Source organism: Eubalaena glacialis, chromosome 19, assembly GCF_028564815.1.
Source record: "Eubalaena glacialis isolate mEubGla1 chromosome 19, mEubGla1.1.hap2.+ XY, whole genome shotgun sequence".
In the NCBI taxonomy this organism is placed as follows: domain Eukaryota; kingdom Metazoa; phylum Chordata; class Mammalia; order Artiodactyla; family Balaenidae; genus Eubalaena; species Eubalaena glacialis.
In genome coordinates, this window is record NC_083734.1 from 51,516,528 (window position 1) to 51,530,989 (window position 14,462).

A 14,462-nucleotide genomic window follows, 5' to 3' on the forward strand; every position below is an offset into this window, starting at 1 on the left:
GCCTCCATCCTTGTGCTTGGCCGCCTGGCTCTGTGGCTCCTCCCAGGAGGAGGGATGGCAGGGACCCTGCACCCCAGGTCCAAGCATCGGCTCCCAAGCCTCGAGTGGCCGACCCCATGTGCCCTCAGGCATTTGCCACCTCGGAAAGAATGTGCTCACTCAGGCCGCAGACCAGCCAGTCACACCGGCTAACCCTCAGGCGCATGAGTAGAACGGCATATCCTCAGGCCACCGACCACTCCCAGACACAGGGCACCTTGCCGTGTGTGACAGGGATTGTGCCGTTTGATCCACAGCTGTGGCTGACCCTGCACCTTCAACTGCAGCTTTCTGATCCGCTTCCAAGGGCTCTTCCTTATCTTTGAATGTTCCTTTTTAATAGCAACCAGCTCCAGTTCCAACAGCCTCTCCATCCCCGGAGAACAGGAACAAATGCTGTCACCCGTCCTGACAGCTGCCATCTCTTCCTGTCTGTCTGCATTGGCCTCTCACATCAGCCTTGCTCAAATGTCTGGGCACCCTTGGCTGTGGGCTCCTGTTTACACCCAGGGCTCTGGCCACAGTGCAGCTGGCTATCACTATCCAGGTGGTGATCTGGGGAGCCACCCATGCCCCCAACATTGGGAGCTTCCACCATTTTGGGAGCCACATGGGGGGCTCACACTCACCTACCCCGGTTCTTGGGACAGCAAGGGCATCCCCAGTCCAGAGAGCCCCACCCTACCCAGGGAACCACCTCCAGCACCAGCAGCATGGAGTGTGAGGGGATCTAGGACCCCACATCATCCAGCGCCTGCCCTGGCCAACCCCCCCGCCACCTCCCGGCCCCTTGTCACCCTCCCCACCCACGTCCAGGTGCTGTCACTGCCTCAGCTCCTGCTCTCTCCATCCTCCAGGCTGTATCTCTGTAAAGTCCTTTAATGGTGTTTTAGTTGTCTTTTGGGAGGGAGAAGAATCACATGCTGTGTTCCATGTGTTTCTCCTCTCCTTATTTCTGCCCCAGGGCCTTTGCATTTGCTGCCCCTTTGGCCCAGATGGCTCCTTCTCAGATCCTAGTGCAGCTGGCTCCTCCACGACCTTCCCCACCACCTCCCAAAGCGTCTTCCCTTCTTCTTTGTGATAGCTTCTGATAGTTTCTTCTGGTAGCTCTGTATACCTGCCTATTAGCTCTGGGAGACCAGGACCAACTTCCTACTACAGCCCCAGCCCAGCCTGTGCTGAATAAATGAAAGAACGAAGTAGAAACAGAGGCAGAGGCCCCATCTTTCCAGCAGCTGAGAAGGCAGGTGCTGGCATCCCAGGTCCTGGGCTTTGAGGAGCCCCCTCCTCCCCTGGGTCTCTGTTTCTTCTTCTGAAAACAAGGGTAACAGCAGCCTGACCCCCCCAGCTGACAGAGGAACCAGTCAGACAACAGGTGCCAAGAGCAGTAGAGTGAGGTGGCAGCCTGTGTACTCATCTTAGAAGCGCTAATACTGTCAGAGGCCACCTGAGTGGGGGCACAGAGTTCTCTCAGGAGAGCATCCGGGTAGGAAGCAGAAGCTGGCTGCAGGGGCTGCATCCCCGGCTGCCCATGACCAGGCTCGTAGGAGGGGGAGGGGCCAGCCGGTCTTGGCACAGCAGCCCACCGTGGCCTCATCATAGAAAGAACTGGCAACAGGGGGACACCAGCACATCAGATACGGGGAGAGGAGTTCCATGGGAGCGGCTGAGGTGGGGGAGCAGGAATCTGGATGCTGGGACAGCAGGGGCAGTGGGTGCCACATCAGATCAGAGCAGGCTTTCCTAGAGCGAGGCCCTGTCACCGTGATGGCCCTACCCAGAGTCCCCTCTTCCGCACAGACAAACCGTGGGCCAGGTCCTGTTCTCGGCACTTGAGACACATTAACTCATCTCATCCTCACATCACCCCTGGGAGGCCCAGAGAGGGCAAGCAACTTGCCCACGGCCACACAGCAACCACTACACCCTCCCACGGTCCCTTCCATTCTGTTGGTTGAGACCTTTAAAAGTGGACAAAGTCTTCCATCCCACAATGAAAAACCAAAACTTAGAAGACTACCATTTTGACACACTCAGAAATAAAGTTTAAACCATTAATCACCAGATAGAAACTGACACATGTCAACTGTCTTCAAGATGTTTTCTTTAAATACAGCCCATTCTCATGACAAGGAAGTTTTACACTTGCAGTATTTGTCAGCTAAGAAGCCCAGCACCCCACTTCTCCCCTCACTGCTCACCACACAGTTGGGGACCTCTTGGGTTCCCCACAAGCTCTTCCAGGAGGGCATGGCCTGGCTGTCATACCAGGACACCGAGTAAAAAAGATGAGCTACTGGTGACCAGCACCTGCTGGTATGAGGCCAAAGCAAAGCTCAGGCGTGTGGCTCTGGACCAGCCCCAGTGACCGTGACAGCATCCCCAGGGCAGAGGGAGGCAGAGCCCCAAACCTGCTCACTGACACTTACCTGATCTGAGCAAAATGGCAGAGAAGCTCCCAGAGTGTCTGGCCTGAGCAGAAAGTGTCTTGCAACCTGGAGCCATCATCCAGCTGCAGAGCAATGCGCACCTGAGGGGCGAGATACAGGAACCAAGTCAGGAAGAGGAGCAGCTATCCCAGCTGGACCCCACACCAGGTCTGATCCTTAGGGCGCAGGCGGAGGGCACTGTGTTTGCTGAATTTTAGTAAGTGAGCACACTGCTTTACAGGATAATTTTAACAATTATCTCCCTAAACAGTGACACAAGTCTATAACCCACAAGGGGGGAAATTCTCCTCTGGTCTCTCTGTTGAACAACAGACACACTAAAGCACGAGTGCAGAGACCCTAGGTAAGGACCTTGCACAGCCCCACCTGTCACAGCCCAGCGCGTGACTCTCTAGGTCATTGCTACTCCTGCCCTTCTGGCCAAGGGACTCCTCAAGAGCACGTTTATTTACATGAAATCCCAATAACAAACAAAGGAGGAACTGTTCTGTGGGAAACTGCGAGGGGGTCTCCAGCACACCCAAGGAACCCACAAGGGAAGTCAGGGTGTTTCCATGTGAAAGGCTGAGAACCACAACTGTAATGGAAAAAGAGGTGTATTAATAAGCTCAGCCCCAGGCGCCTGACTCCTGGTGGGCTCTGGACAGAGAACTAACACCCCAGGGCCTGAGCCTCCTTGCCTCTCGACATGGATGAAAACCACTTCCCTGCAGTGCTGGGAGAATTTGCAGTTTTGTAAGTAAAGGACCCGCTTGTGCACAAGAGAGCAGCTATCACCATGATTCTTGTCTCTGTCCACAGTAATCCTAGTGTCATTTGCTAAATCCCTAGGACACAAAAGTTACTGATTTGGTAGAAAGCAGTGGGCTGCAGTCAGAAGACTCAGGCTGTGGTCTAGCCGAGACTGGTCAGAGGAAGCCTGCGCCCCTGAGCTGGGTGTCCTTGTCCCAGAAGTGAGGCTGCACTGGACACCACACAGAGTCCTGCGGGCTCTAAGACTCTTGGTGATTTTCTGACCAGAAACATCGTCGTATGGTGGATGCTGCCAGCACGCTGATACGGACACAGCACAATTAACCGCCTCTCCACCCCCCACCCCCAAAAAACATTCAGCACAAAGCATGAAAAGTCTCATTTCCAATCATCAGCTTTTGGAGTAGAAAAGTGGCTCTGGCCTAACCTAGAGAAGGCAGTCTCACCTGAGGACGAAAACAAGTGCCTCGCCTGCACAGCCCTCTGAAACAGCCCACGCTCCCCACCCCGTCTGCTCGGCCTGCTGATACATCCTGCGGCCCAAATGGTCTGAATGGAAGAGCCGGGAGGAGCAGTGCCGCCGGTCCCTCCTTGAGAGCCACCTACCATGTTCTCAGGCCCCTCGCGGCTCCGGGAGATGGGCACCATCTCCAGCTTGGCATTATTGGGCAGATTGGCGAATCTCCACTGGAGAGAGAGGTCAAGCACATTCCTCTGAAACCTGCAAAACAGACCAAAGCCACAGGCTGCTGGCTGACCCGAACACAGCCCAGCCCTGCCGGGAGCACGGTACAAGCAGAGTGACGCCCACGTCTGGCTAGCAATTCCACAGCCCATGGCGCCAAGGCTGCAGGAACAGAGTGACAGCCGGCAAGCCTGCAGAGACAGGGTGACTCCAGCAGTGGGTCTTCCAAAGGAAAGAGAGAGTGAGCATTGATACAGTTCGGGCAAGAACAGAGAGAACACAGACAGGTCACCCCTGGGGCAAACCGAGGGCCTGCTCTTTCAGACTGTGAAGCAGCAACCAGCCCAAGTACAAACTCAGAAGATAAAAGCACACGTGGGCATAACTAAGGGGCGTGCACCGTGCTCTGCACAGAAAAGTTCTAACAGAACGATGCCCTGTCGCCACTGCTCGGAGCTGCAGCCGTCTGGCCACTGCGGCCACTCTCCCTGGGCTGCTGGCCATCAGCCAAAATGACCCGCTCCTGCTATCCTTGGAAGCAGGGCCACAACCCCAAAGACCAGTGACAGAGGCAAAAGTTCTAGAGAACCACAAATGGAATGACCGGGCCTAAAGTCTCCACGGAGAGCCAGGCCCTCACGGTGGCTGAGATTCACAGATGAAGGGCTGAGACTGCCATTCCTAGCTCACAAAGCCAGGTCCTCCAACCCTGGAGCAGCCCTTCAGTCTCTCTGCCTGTGTCCTGCATGTTTTAGCCACTGCACAGGGACCTGGCAGCTTAGAGCTTCCAACAGATGAGGAAGAGGCCCACATGGAAGAGCTCCTGGATCCAAGGAGGGATGGCTCTTGGAAGGAACTGAGGGGAGCAAAGTGAATTGGTGAGTCAGGGCGGAAATATCCACAGCCAGGAGAGGAGGGCAGGTGGAGAATCCAGGGACCTCCGAGACGCCTGCTGCTCTCTATTGACAGCCTGCCCTCCCGGGAAGCACAGTCAGGGTCGTGGCCAGCTTACTTCACAAACAGGAAACTCAGATGAGAAGTGCCAGTAGGTAGCCCAAGCCACCCAAAGGCAGTGCTGGGACCACAATCTGCAGCTCCTGATATCCAGCTCAGATCATACCTCTTTGGTGGACTGACAGGGAGTCAGATACCCACTCCTGAGAGAAGGAGAGAGAGGAAGGGGCGTGGGCCTTGGAGGCCTGGACACTGCCTCACCCGTGGGCAGGGAGGGTGGCGGCCAGGTGGCCCTGGAGCCTCAGTGACCCTGGGCCCTCTCCTCCTGACCCCCTTAGCTCCCAGGAACCCTACGGGAAGGAGAACCACCACTGTTAACCCTATAGATCACTTGGGTCTCAGAAAAGCTCCTGCCCACAGCAGAAAATAGTTCTGCTGTGTGGCCTTGATTTTACAAGAGACAGACAGCGGCCAGAATAAATCACCAGGAGAGTGAAAAAGAGAACTTATTTATGCCTCTCAGAAATCAGACAGTGAGCTCTATTTTCAATGAAAGTTTAGGGGGAAAACTACAGCACTAGTGAGAGAATGTGAGCTTTGAATACACACAAAGTGGTCACCCGATGGCATGAATGCCAAGATGCCTTTGGAAACAATGGTTTTCTGAACATGAATAGGGCGTTTAGAAGACTTGGGAAAGAAACAACTTTGATACCCATCTTCAACACTGGCTGGAAATTACCTTATAACAACCTCAACGTCAAGTGCAAGACAGGACAGAAGACCTAAGGAAAACCCGAGAAGTGGGGGGCTCAGAGCCCTGGAGATGAGGGGAAGGGGTCTCACACACGTGCACACACATGTGTGTGCAAAACACTGCCTTCGGTGGCAGTGGCAGCAGTTTTTAAACAAATTACACAGTCGGTGGATACAAAGGAGACAAGAGAAAAATCAATACATGTTGTAAAAGTCCAACCAGGCACCACGTGGAGGTCTCAGGCAGGTTCAGGGAGAGCAAAGAAAGGGCACACAGCTCTGTGACAAGATGCCAGGGGACAGCCCAGCACTGGCCCTGGGATTCTCGGTGGCAAGAGGCAGAGATCTGGGATGACGTGAGGGCATCTCCGCTCACACCTCCTCTGCAGAGCCCTACATGAGAGGCAGCACGGGCCAGGTCTAGCAGAGCAGGCTCCCACCCCTTGGGCTCCTCTCTACCCCTGAATGTGAGGACAGCCAAACCGTGAAGGACACACCGCTGCTAAGATGGGAAGCTCCCCATACGGGATAGAAATCCATACCCACCGGTGCGGGGTTTTGACCCTTTCATTGCCTTAGACCCCACAAGAATCTGGTAAAAGCCCTCTCTTTGGAAAAATGCCTGCACACAAAGACCCGTGCACACAACTCCAGGGGCTGTGAGGCCACCAGAACCCACCTACAGTTTGCAGGTTTCTTCCCATTTCTCCATGACCACCTCCCCTTGCTCTCAGAGCTCCACCAGGAACTTACACAATCAAATGCACAAAAGCCCTCTGCAGTGGGTAGAATGGTGGCCCCTAAAGAGATATATCCACATCCTAACACCCAGAACTCATGAATGTGACTTATTTGGAAACAAGACCTTTGCAGATGTAATTAAGGATCTTGAGATGAGGTCATCCTGGATTATATGGTAGGCCCTAAATTCAAAGACAAGTAGCCTTATAAGAGACAAAAGAGGAGAGACACAAACACACAGGAAGCAGGGAGGCAGAGACTGGAGGGAGGCAGCCACAAGCCCAGGGACGCCTGGAGCCCCCAAAAGCTGGAAGAGGCAAGACAGGTTCCTCCCCTAGACCTCTGGAGGGAGTGCGGCCCCACCAACACCATCATTAGGGGCTTCTAGCCTCCAGAGGGTGAGAGAATAAACCTTGTGGGTTTAAGCCTCAGCAGGGCCCTGCGGGAAGGGTGGATGGATTTGGAGCCCAAGGCCCGGCCAAAGCAAACTCACTTCAGGTCGTACTCGTTGGGGTTGAAGTCCTGCCGACGGCACGTGTCCTCCAGGACCTAGGGGTGAGATGAGGCCATGAGCCACTGTATCTGGCCTGGTGGGCCCCGGCGGGGGTAGGCAAGTGCCACTGAGGCAGCCAAGGGCACAGAGTGCACCTCCTGGAGAGCCGGTTGGCTCTGTAGGACTAAGCCTAATACAAGCCAGGTGATGGACCGTCCACTCAACAGCTCCACACGCCTCACCTGCAAATCCTGCTCACTCTCCTCCTCCTCACTGGGCCTGCTTTGCCAACCCAGCTCTGTGGGACCCAACAAACCGGGTCCCCAACAAACCCGTCACCACAGACATCTTCCTACACTCGGGGACCCCCCCCCCACAGAGAATAAAGTTCAAACTCCACAGAGAGCCAGCTCGAGTGGGTCCTAGGTGCCCCCCTGGGCAGGAGCCCCAGTCCCTACCCTGCACACACTGAGTTACCATTCATCGTTTCAGCCCCCTGCACCACCGTGTGTGTGCACCGTCCCCTACACATCAGGGCCCAACAAGCATTTCCAACGTAATGCAATCGACGTCCGCCAGCTGCCCGGTGAAGTGCTGCGAGTGACTCAGCACACCCGGCCACAGCACACCGAGCCGAAGGGCGACCCCGGGGTGGGGACAAGGTTCGGGGGCCCTCGGAGGCGGGCTCGGAGCACCGCGGGCTCGGGTGGGGGTGGCAGAGGCCGCGACCCCCGCCAGCCCCTGAGTACGGCGCCCTCGCCCCCATGGACCCGGGGCCCGACGCGGAAGTGGGCGGGCCCGCCGCGCCAGGAGGTCGCTCATTGGCCGTCGCAGACCCCGCCCGGCCCCGCCCCCGCGGCCGTCGCCGCAACCGCAGGAGCGGCGGGCGCCGAGTCGCCGCCGCCGCGTCCCTGCTTGCCGCCCGCCGCCCGCCGCCCGCCCGCGGTCGCACCTGCAGTAGCACTGTGCTCGGCGTCACCTTCACCGTGTGGCGCCGCCCGTTCGGGGCCAGCACCGACACCGCAGAGCCCCCGCTGCCCGCCGGGGCCGCCATCTTCCGCTCACGTGACCCGCCGCCGCCGCCCGCCCAGCGTCAAACTTTATCCGCAACAGCCGGACGCACAGCCTCGCGGCCTCGGGGGCGGGACCTGGGGAGGGGCGGGGCCAGCGCGCCTCCGGGCCCGCCCCTGCCTGGCCACGCCCCCGGTGCTTTCGCTGGGCCCGCGAGCGCGCGCCCGACGTTAGATAGGCGCTGTCACTCCAGCGCGGCCACGTGGCCCCGGTTCTGGGCCGGCGGTGCGGGCAGCGAGTGCGCCGAGGCCTCGGCTCCCTGTCCCCGCCGGCCCGTCCTGGGTCCCACTGCCCCCTTCCTGCCCCCTCTGGTCCCGAGGGGTAGGTTCAGGCCCGGTACCCCTGCGGAGTGAATGCCTGCCGGCCGTGGGGTGGTGTCAAGGTCAGGGAGCAGCTGACAGGAAAGGCCGGCCAGAAACTCCAAACCAGAGAGCAGATCCAATGAAAGTCTGCGACGAGCATTCTGCCTGTCCGTGCTCTCACTCTGTCAGCAGCTAAACTCTGTGACAGAACTTGTCCCCCAATTCCACCCGCCCAAGTCAGTGGAAGGGCCGAGAGGAGGGGCGTGTGGGATCCTGCCACCCCTCTGGTGTGGGTGCTGTCACGCCTTGGTGTAGCTGACACATCTGTCTCACAAGCAGCTTCATACTGACAAACAGACGACTGCATGCTTATGCGAGAAAACGGGAAAGCCTCAGGGTAGCCACAGCTCCACGGCCACCCCTCACAGTTTGCCTCACAGTCCAGAGGGCCTGTCTAGCACTCTATGCAACCTCGGTGCCTCACCGAGCCACACACACTGCCTGGTCACCATCGGCCAGTCCCCTCTCCTGAGGCCGGGGAACACCACAGGACACAGGACGGAGAAGTTTTCTGGCTCAGAGACAGCTTCTGCTGACCTGCCCCACCCCCTCCTACCTGCTCACATGGGTCTCATCATCCATGTGTAGCCGAGTACACGAGGCCTTGGAGCAGACACCTGTGGGGCATTTGTGACCACTGCCTGCAAGCTCTCAAACCCACCCTTCAGCCCAGCAGGGCCCCACATGCAGTTCTGCGGCAGCCAGGCCCCAAGTTGCCCCCAACCTGGCCTCTTCAGCACTGTGGGGTTTCCTCAGAGCCTCATCTGCACTGGGACAGGCCTTTCGTGCCTGCTCACTTGTTTACTGGCTGTCCCAGGGCAGCCCCATCTGTCTGGCCCTCCGCCAGCAGGCACGCAGAGCAGAGCCTGGCACGGGGTGGGTGCTCTGCAAACATCTGTGAGAGGAATGACTATCGATGGGGGGACAAACTAATGCACAGTCCCCCCACATGTGCCTTCTCCTCCTTCTGCCACTCACCTGGCAGGGGCAGGGTGCCCCAGGCTCAATGGGGTCTGTGTCCTGGCACTGGCACTAGGAGGTGGGAGAGGCAGAGCAGACCCGCCTCCCTTAGTGGCCTGGCTGGGCCAGACCTGGTGAAGACCAAGCAGGACAGACCAGACCCCATGAAGCTCCCATGAAGCAAGCCCTGGAGCTGAACCCTGGGATGCTGGACCTCAGCTTGAGAAGCCTCCAGAGGCTGGAAATGCCCAGCAGAGGCTCCCCTGGTACAGGGGATTATTTCAGGCTGGAGGCAAAAATTCCAGGTTAACACACCAGCTCCACACCACAGCAGGAAGGACCCTCACCTGCCCCATGGCAAGTTTGCCATAGATTAGGACCCACACGCCTGGCCCTCCATTTGCTCTGTGGGGAGGCTGCCTCCTTGTGCTTACCTTCCTCAGTTCCTCACTGCAACTTGGCACCTTCCCTCAAGGCCCCATCACCTCCTGCGGATGGTCCAGGCACAGCCTTAAGGGCATGATCACAGCAGAGGTCACAGAGATGACTGTAGGGTCAAAGATCATCTTTGGGGGACTTCCCTGGTGGCCCAGTGGTAAAGAATCCGCCTTACAGTGCAGGGGATGCAGGTTCGATCCCTGGTCAGGGAACTAAGATCCCACATGCTGCGGGGCAACTAAGTCTGCGCGCCACAACGACTGAGCTCGCGAGCCTCAACTAGAGCCCACGCGCCCTGGAGCCCTCACACCACAACTAGAGAAGAGAAAACCTGAACACCACAACTAGAGAGAAGCCCGCGTGCTGCAATGAAAGATCCCACGTGCTGCAACTAAGACCCGATGCAGCCAGAAAATAAATAAATAAATAAATAAATAGTAAATCTTTAGGGGAAAAAAAAATCATCTCTGGGAGGCATTCAAGGCCCCAAAGGGGAGCCTTTTCTTCGTGCTCATAGTTCAGCCTCTCTCTGCAGCTCATATTTTTCTTTCCAAATTTGCCATTTTAAAAAATGACAGACCTGTACATTAACTTTCACAGCAGCTTTATCTAATAGTCAAAAGCTGGAATGAACCCGGATGGCCTTCAACAGGTTGGGCAGTTAAACAATGTGGCACATCCACACATGGAACACTGCTCAGCAATCAAGAGAATGAACTACTGACGCCGCAGCCTGGGTGAGTCTCCAGGGAAACATGCTGAGTGAAAAGAGCTGGTCCCCAAAGACTGCATACTGTACCATTTCCATTTATATAGCATTATGGAAATGACAGCATTTGCCTTTTCTCTCTGCATTAATATATGCATATGTATTTATATTTGAAAGTAAGTTGATGACATCCAGGCACTTTCCAAATAATGTGGCAGCTCCTCCTAAGAACCAGGACCTTCTCCTTTTTAATCATAACCCATCACCACACCCAACAACCGTGGATATAATGATATTATCTAATACACAGCCCACTTTAGACTTTCCCTTGTTGTCTCCAAATGGTCCTTTATAGCTGGTTGTCACATTGCATTTGGTTGTTGGGTCTGTTTACACTCCTTTAATCTACCACAGTCCTGGGAATTCCCTGGCGGTCCAGTAGTTAGGACTCTGCACTTCCGCTGCTGAGGGCATGGGTTCGATTCCTGGTCGGGGAACTAAGATCCTGCAAGCTGTGTGGTGAGGCCAGAAAAAAAAAAAAAAAAAAAACCCTACCACAGTCCCTCTATTTTTTGTTTCGTTTTAATTTTTCATGACATTTGCATTTTTTAGAGCCCAAGGCTGGATCTGCCTGATCTTTTCCTGGAGTTAAACATTCAGCGCAGTGAGGCAGCATAGATGACAGCCCCTCAGGAGGTCCAGGGTATCAGTTTGTCCCATTAGTGGGGACATGCAGACTGAACCTCCATGTTCCAGGTCCCGTGTAGACTGAATAAGCTATGTGTGGGGTAATTCTTTGAGAGCACAAATATGATGTTTTTCTAAGAACCATTTATCCAGTGGTTTTAACATCAGTTGATGGTCCTTGCCCGAATCCATCATTACATTTATGGTGCAAAATCACAACCTTCCAACTTTATCATTCCCCCTACATTTAATAGGCATTTTTTGGTCAAGGATTTTTTAAAATTCCTAAATATTAATATGAACTCATGGATTCTTTTTCTTCATTCAGTTATTCTTTTTGATGCTCAAATTTGATCCAAATTTGGCCAGTGACACACACACACCCCCCCCTTTAAGCTGGCTTCTGTGCTCTCTTGGGTGAGGGGACAGTGACTTTTTATTTTCATATTATTTCAAATGTAGAAGTTGCAAGAACAGTAAAAGGAACTCCTGCATACCTCTTAGACAGACTCTCCAGTTGTTTACATCTCACCCATTTGCTTCATCATCATTATCTCTCTCTCTCTCCATATATATGTATATATGTTCTGAACCGTCTGAGAGTAAGTGGAGACATTGTACACCTCTGCCACTAAATACTTCAGTGTGTATTTCTCAAGAGCAAGGCCACTCTCTTACTTCACCACCGAACTGTGATACAACATTGGGAGATCTGTCATTGATACCACACTCCGAGCTACTCTACAGTCACCTGTAGCACTCACATCTTTCCTGCATCTTTTCGATGTTTGTGTTGTTCTCTGAGCACTTCATCACTTCAGCCACAAGAAAGTGTTTTAGGCTCACCCAGGATGTCCCTGCCCCAGCCCTGAATGCCATTTCTCAAGGAAGCCCTAGTCCCTTTTTGAGGGGAATGAGATTTAGAAACCGAGGTCTGGAGCTGAGCATGTTCATTGCTACTGGTGTGCCTCTGCTTTGTAGGTCCTCTCAGGGGACAGAGCTAGCATCCTGAATTCACCACCCCTCAGTCTTCTTCTTCTTCCCTCCTTCCATATTTATATTTGGTTGAATTGTATGAAATTGCCAATATTCAACCATTTTCAATCTACAAAAAAAGGCACAACCAAATATCCCCTTATCCACAGTGATAACCCTTGTTTTCAGCAGCATCAATATATTTATTAATTTGCTCTGTTCCAAAATACCCTTCAGGGACTTCCCTGGTGGTCCAGTGGTTAAGACTCCGCACTCCCAATAGAGGGGGCCCGGGTTTGATCCCTGGTCAGGGAACTAGCTCCCGCATGCATGCTGCAACTAAAAGATCCCACATGCTGCAATGAAGATTCCCGCATGCTGCAACTAAGACCCGGCGCAGCCAAATAAATAAATAAATATTAAAAAAACAACAACCCTCCAAATAGCTTTGGAATTACTACAACAATCCTGCTAGTAACCAGACCTACTAAGGAAATCTCAAGATTTCTTTGTAGTTATTTTTGTCCTCAGAATATATCGCACTAAAGAAATACAGAGTATTGTGTTCAAAATTATTTGAATTAATTCTTTTTTTTTCTGTGTGGTTATGTTAATTGGATACACATGTTCATTTATCACTGAATTTTAGGGTCTTTTTCACTCTTTTTTGATTTAATGTTATATTTTGATTATGCAAAATATTTATTTATTATTTGATTTGAATATTATTATTATTTTTTTTTTAATTTTATTTTTTTGGCTGTGTTGGGTCTTCATTTCTTTGCGAGGGCTTTCTCTAGTTGTGGCAAGCGGGGGCCACTCCATCGCAGTGCGTGGGCCTTTCACTGTCGCGGCCTCTCTTATTGCGGGGCACAGGCTCCAGACGCACAGGCTCAGTAGTTGTGGCTCACGGGCCTAGTTGCTCCGCGGCATGTGGGATCCTCCCAGACCAGGGCTCGAACCCGTGTACCCTGCATTGGCAGGCAGATTCTCAACCACTGTGCCACCAGGGAAGCCCCTGAATATTATTTGATTCAAAAGTTATAAGTATAAAATGACACATAGCCAGAAAAGGGTCCTCCTTCTTCATCCACTCCCACTCACCCCCATAAGAACTAATCTTCTTCCGGTTCTGAGGTAGCTTTCCTGCCTTTTGCAAAGATGAGCACACGCGTGTATCAGAGGCTAAGTGGACACAGATGCAGATTCTTCCTCTCCTTCCTTCTTACACAGCAGGTGACACAGAACATACCCTCATTTGTTCTTTTCTCTGCAGCCTACATGACCCACTCTGGGACCACGTCTAACTCCGCTCCCCTCCACAGTGCGGTACATCCAGAGCACAAAGTCCTGGACATCATATAGGCTGTCACAGCATCCAGGCAGCCTAGGGAGTGGTCAGGGTATGGGGTCCAGGCTCCCCTACCTGCACCAAGCAGAGCTTTGACACCTCCTGGCTGCCTGGGCCTCCGTTCTTCATCTGTAAAGCTCGACCCTGGGAGGTGGAGGTCAGCGCAGGTGAGCCAGGCAGAAGATCGCAGGCAGCAGTTCCCCCCAGTAGCTGTGGGAAGCCCTGAGCCCAGTCAGAAGGTGAGGCTGGGGTCCTCACCCCAGGCTGCACAGAATTCTTTCAAGGTTGGCCTGGGTCCCACCTGAATGCTGGGGTGGGGTGCCCCTGGTGGGACCAAGGCTGTATTTTCCAAAGAAACAATGTCCCAAACTGTGGTTCTATTAGGACTTCAGGTCATAGGTTAAAGTTAAAAAGCCCCTGTCTGGGCTGACCTGGGAACCGAAGCGCCTCGAACCTGTCTCTTTGGGAAAGTTGTGGCTCATTCTCAGAGCAAGTGGCTTCTGAGGCTCTTCTGAGCTGGGCCCACGGAGGCACAGCCCTGCGCCACGCTGTGCTTACGGTCCAGCCGAATGCATTTAAATATATGTATGTAAAGATATATATAATTGTGGTAAAATTGCAGTTTAAATTTAATCAGCTTAAAATCTATTTTTAAAAATAAATTTATTTATTTTATTTATTTATTTTTGGCTGTGTTGGGTCTTCATTGCTGTGCGCGGGCTTTCTTTAGTTGCTGCGAGCAGGGGCTACTCTTCGTTGTGGTGCGCAGGCTTCTCATTGCAGTGGCTTCTCTTGTTGCGGAGCGCGGGCTCTAGGCGCGCCAGCTTCAGTAGTTGTGCTCACGGGCTCTAGAACACAGGCTCAGTAGTTGTGGCGCACGGGCTTAGTTGCTCCGTGGCATGTGGGATGTTCCCGGACCAGGCTTGAACCTGTGTCCCCTGCATTGGCAGGCGGATTCTTAACCACTGTGCCAGCAGGGAAGTCCCATAAAAAATCTACTTTCCAGCATAGATCCTTTGGGAGTTTATCTGTATTATC

The 14,462-nt window shown here is 53.7% G+C and overlaps 1 protein-coding gene across 7 annotated transcripts in view; it reads right to left on the reverse strand.

Moving 5' to 3' along the window:
* Positions 1-7,969, reverse strand: part of ASPSCR1 (ASPSCR1 tether for SLC2A4, UBX domain containing) — a 29,897-nt gene extending 21,928 nt beyond the window's left edge. For 5 of the 7 annotated variants that reach the window (XM_061174891.1, XM_061174892.1, XM_061174888.1 and 2 more), the window contains exons 1-4: positions 7,824-7,969; positions 6,872-6,927; positions 3,849-3,963; positions 2,469-2,569 (exon numbers count right to left, since the gene is read on the reverse strand). In XM_061174891.1, coding sequence (XP_061030874.1) covers positions 2,469-2,569; positions 3,849-3,963; positions 6,872-6,927; positions 7,824-7,925 — 374 coding nt within the window. In that variant the 5' untranslated portion in view covers positions 7,926-7,969. Of the gene's footprint in view, positions 1-2,468; positions 2,570-3,848; positions 3,964-6,871; positions 6,928-7,348; positions 7,638-7,823 lie in introns of those variants that run through there. The other 2 variants (XM_061174890.1, XM_061174894.1) reach the window with 2 other exon arrangements.
* Positions 7,970-14,462: the final 6,493 nt, after the last annotated feature.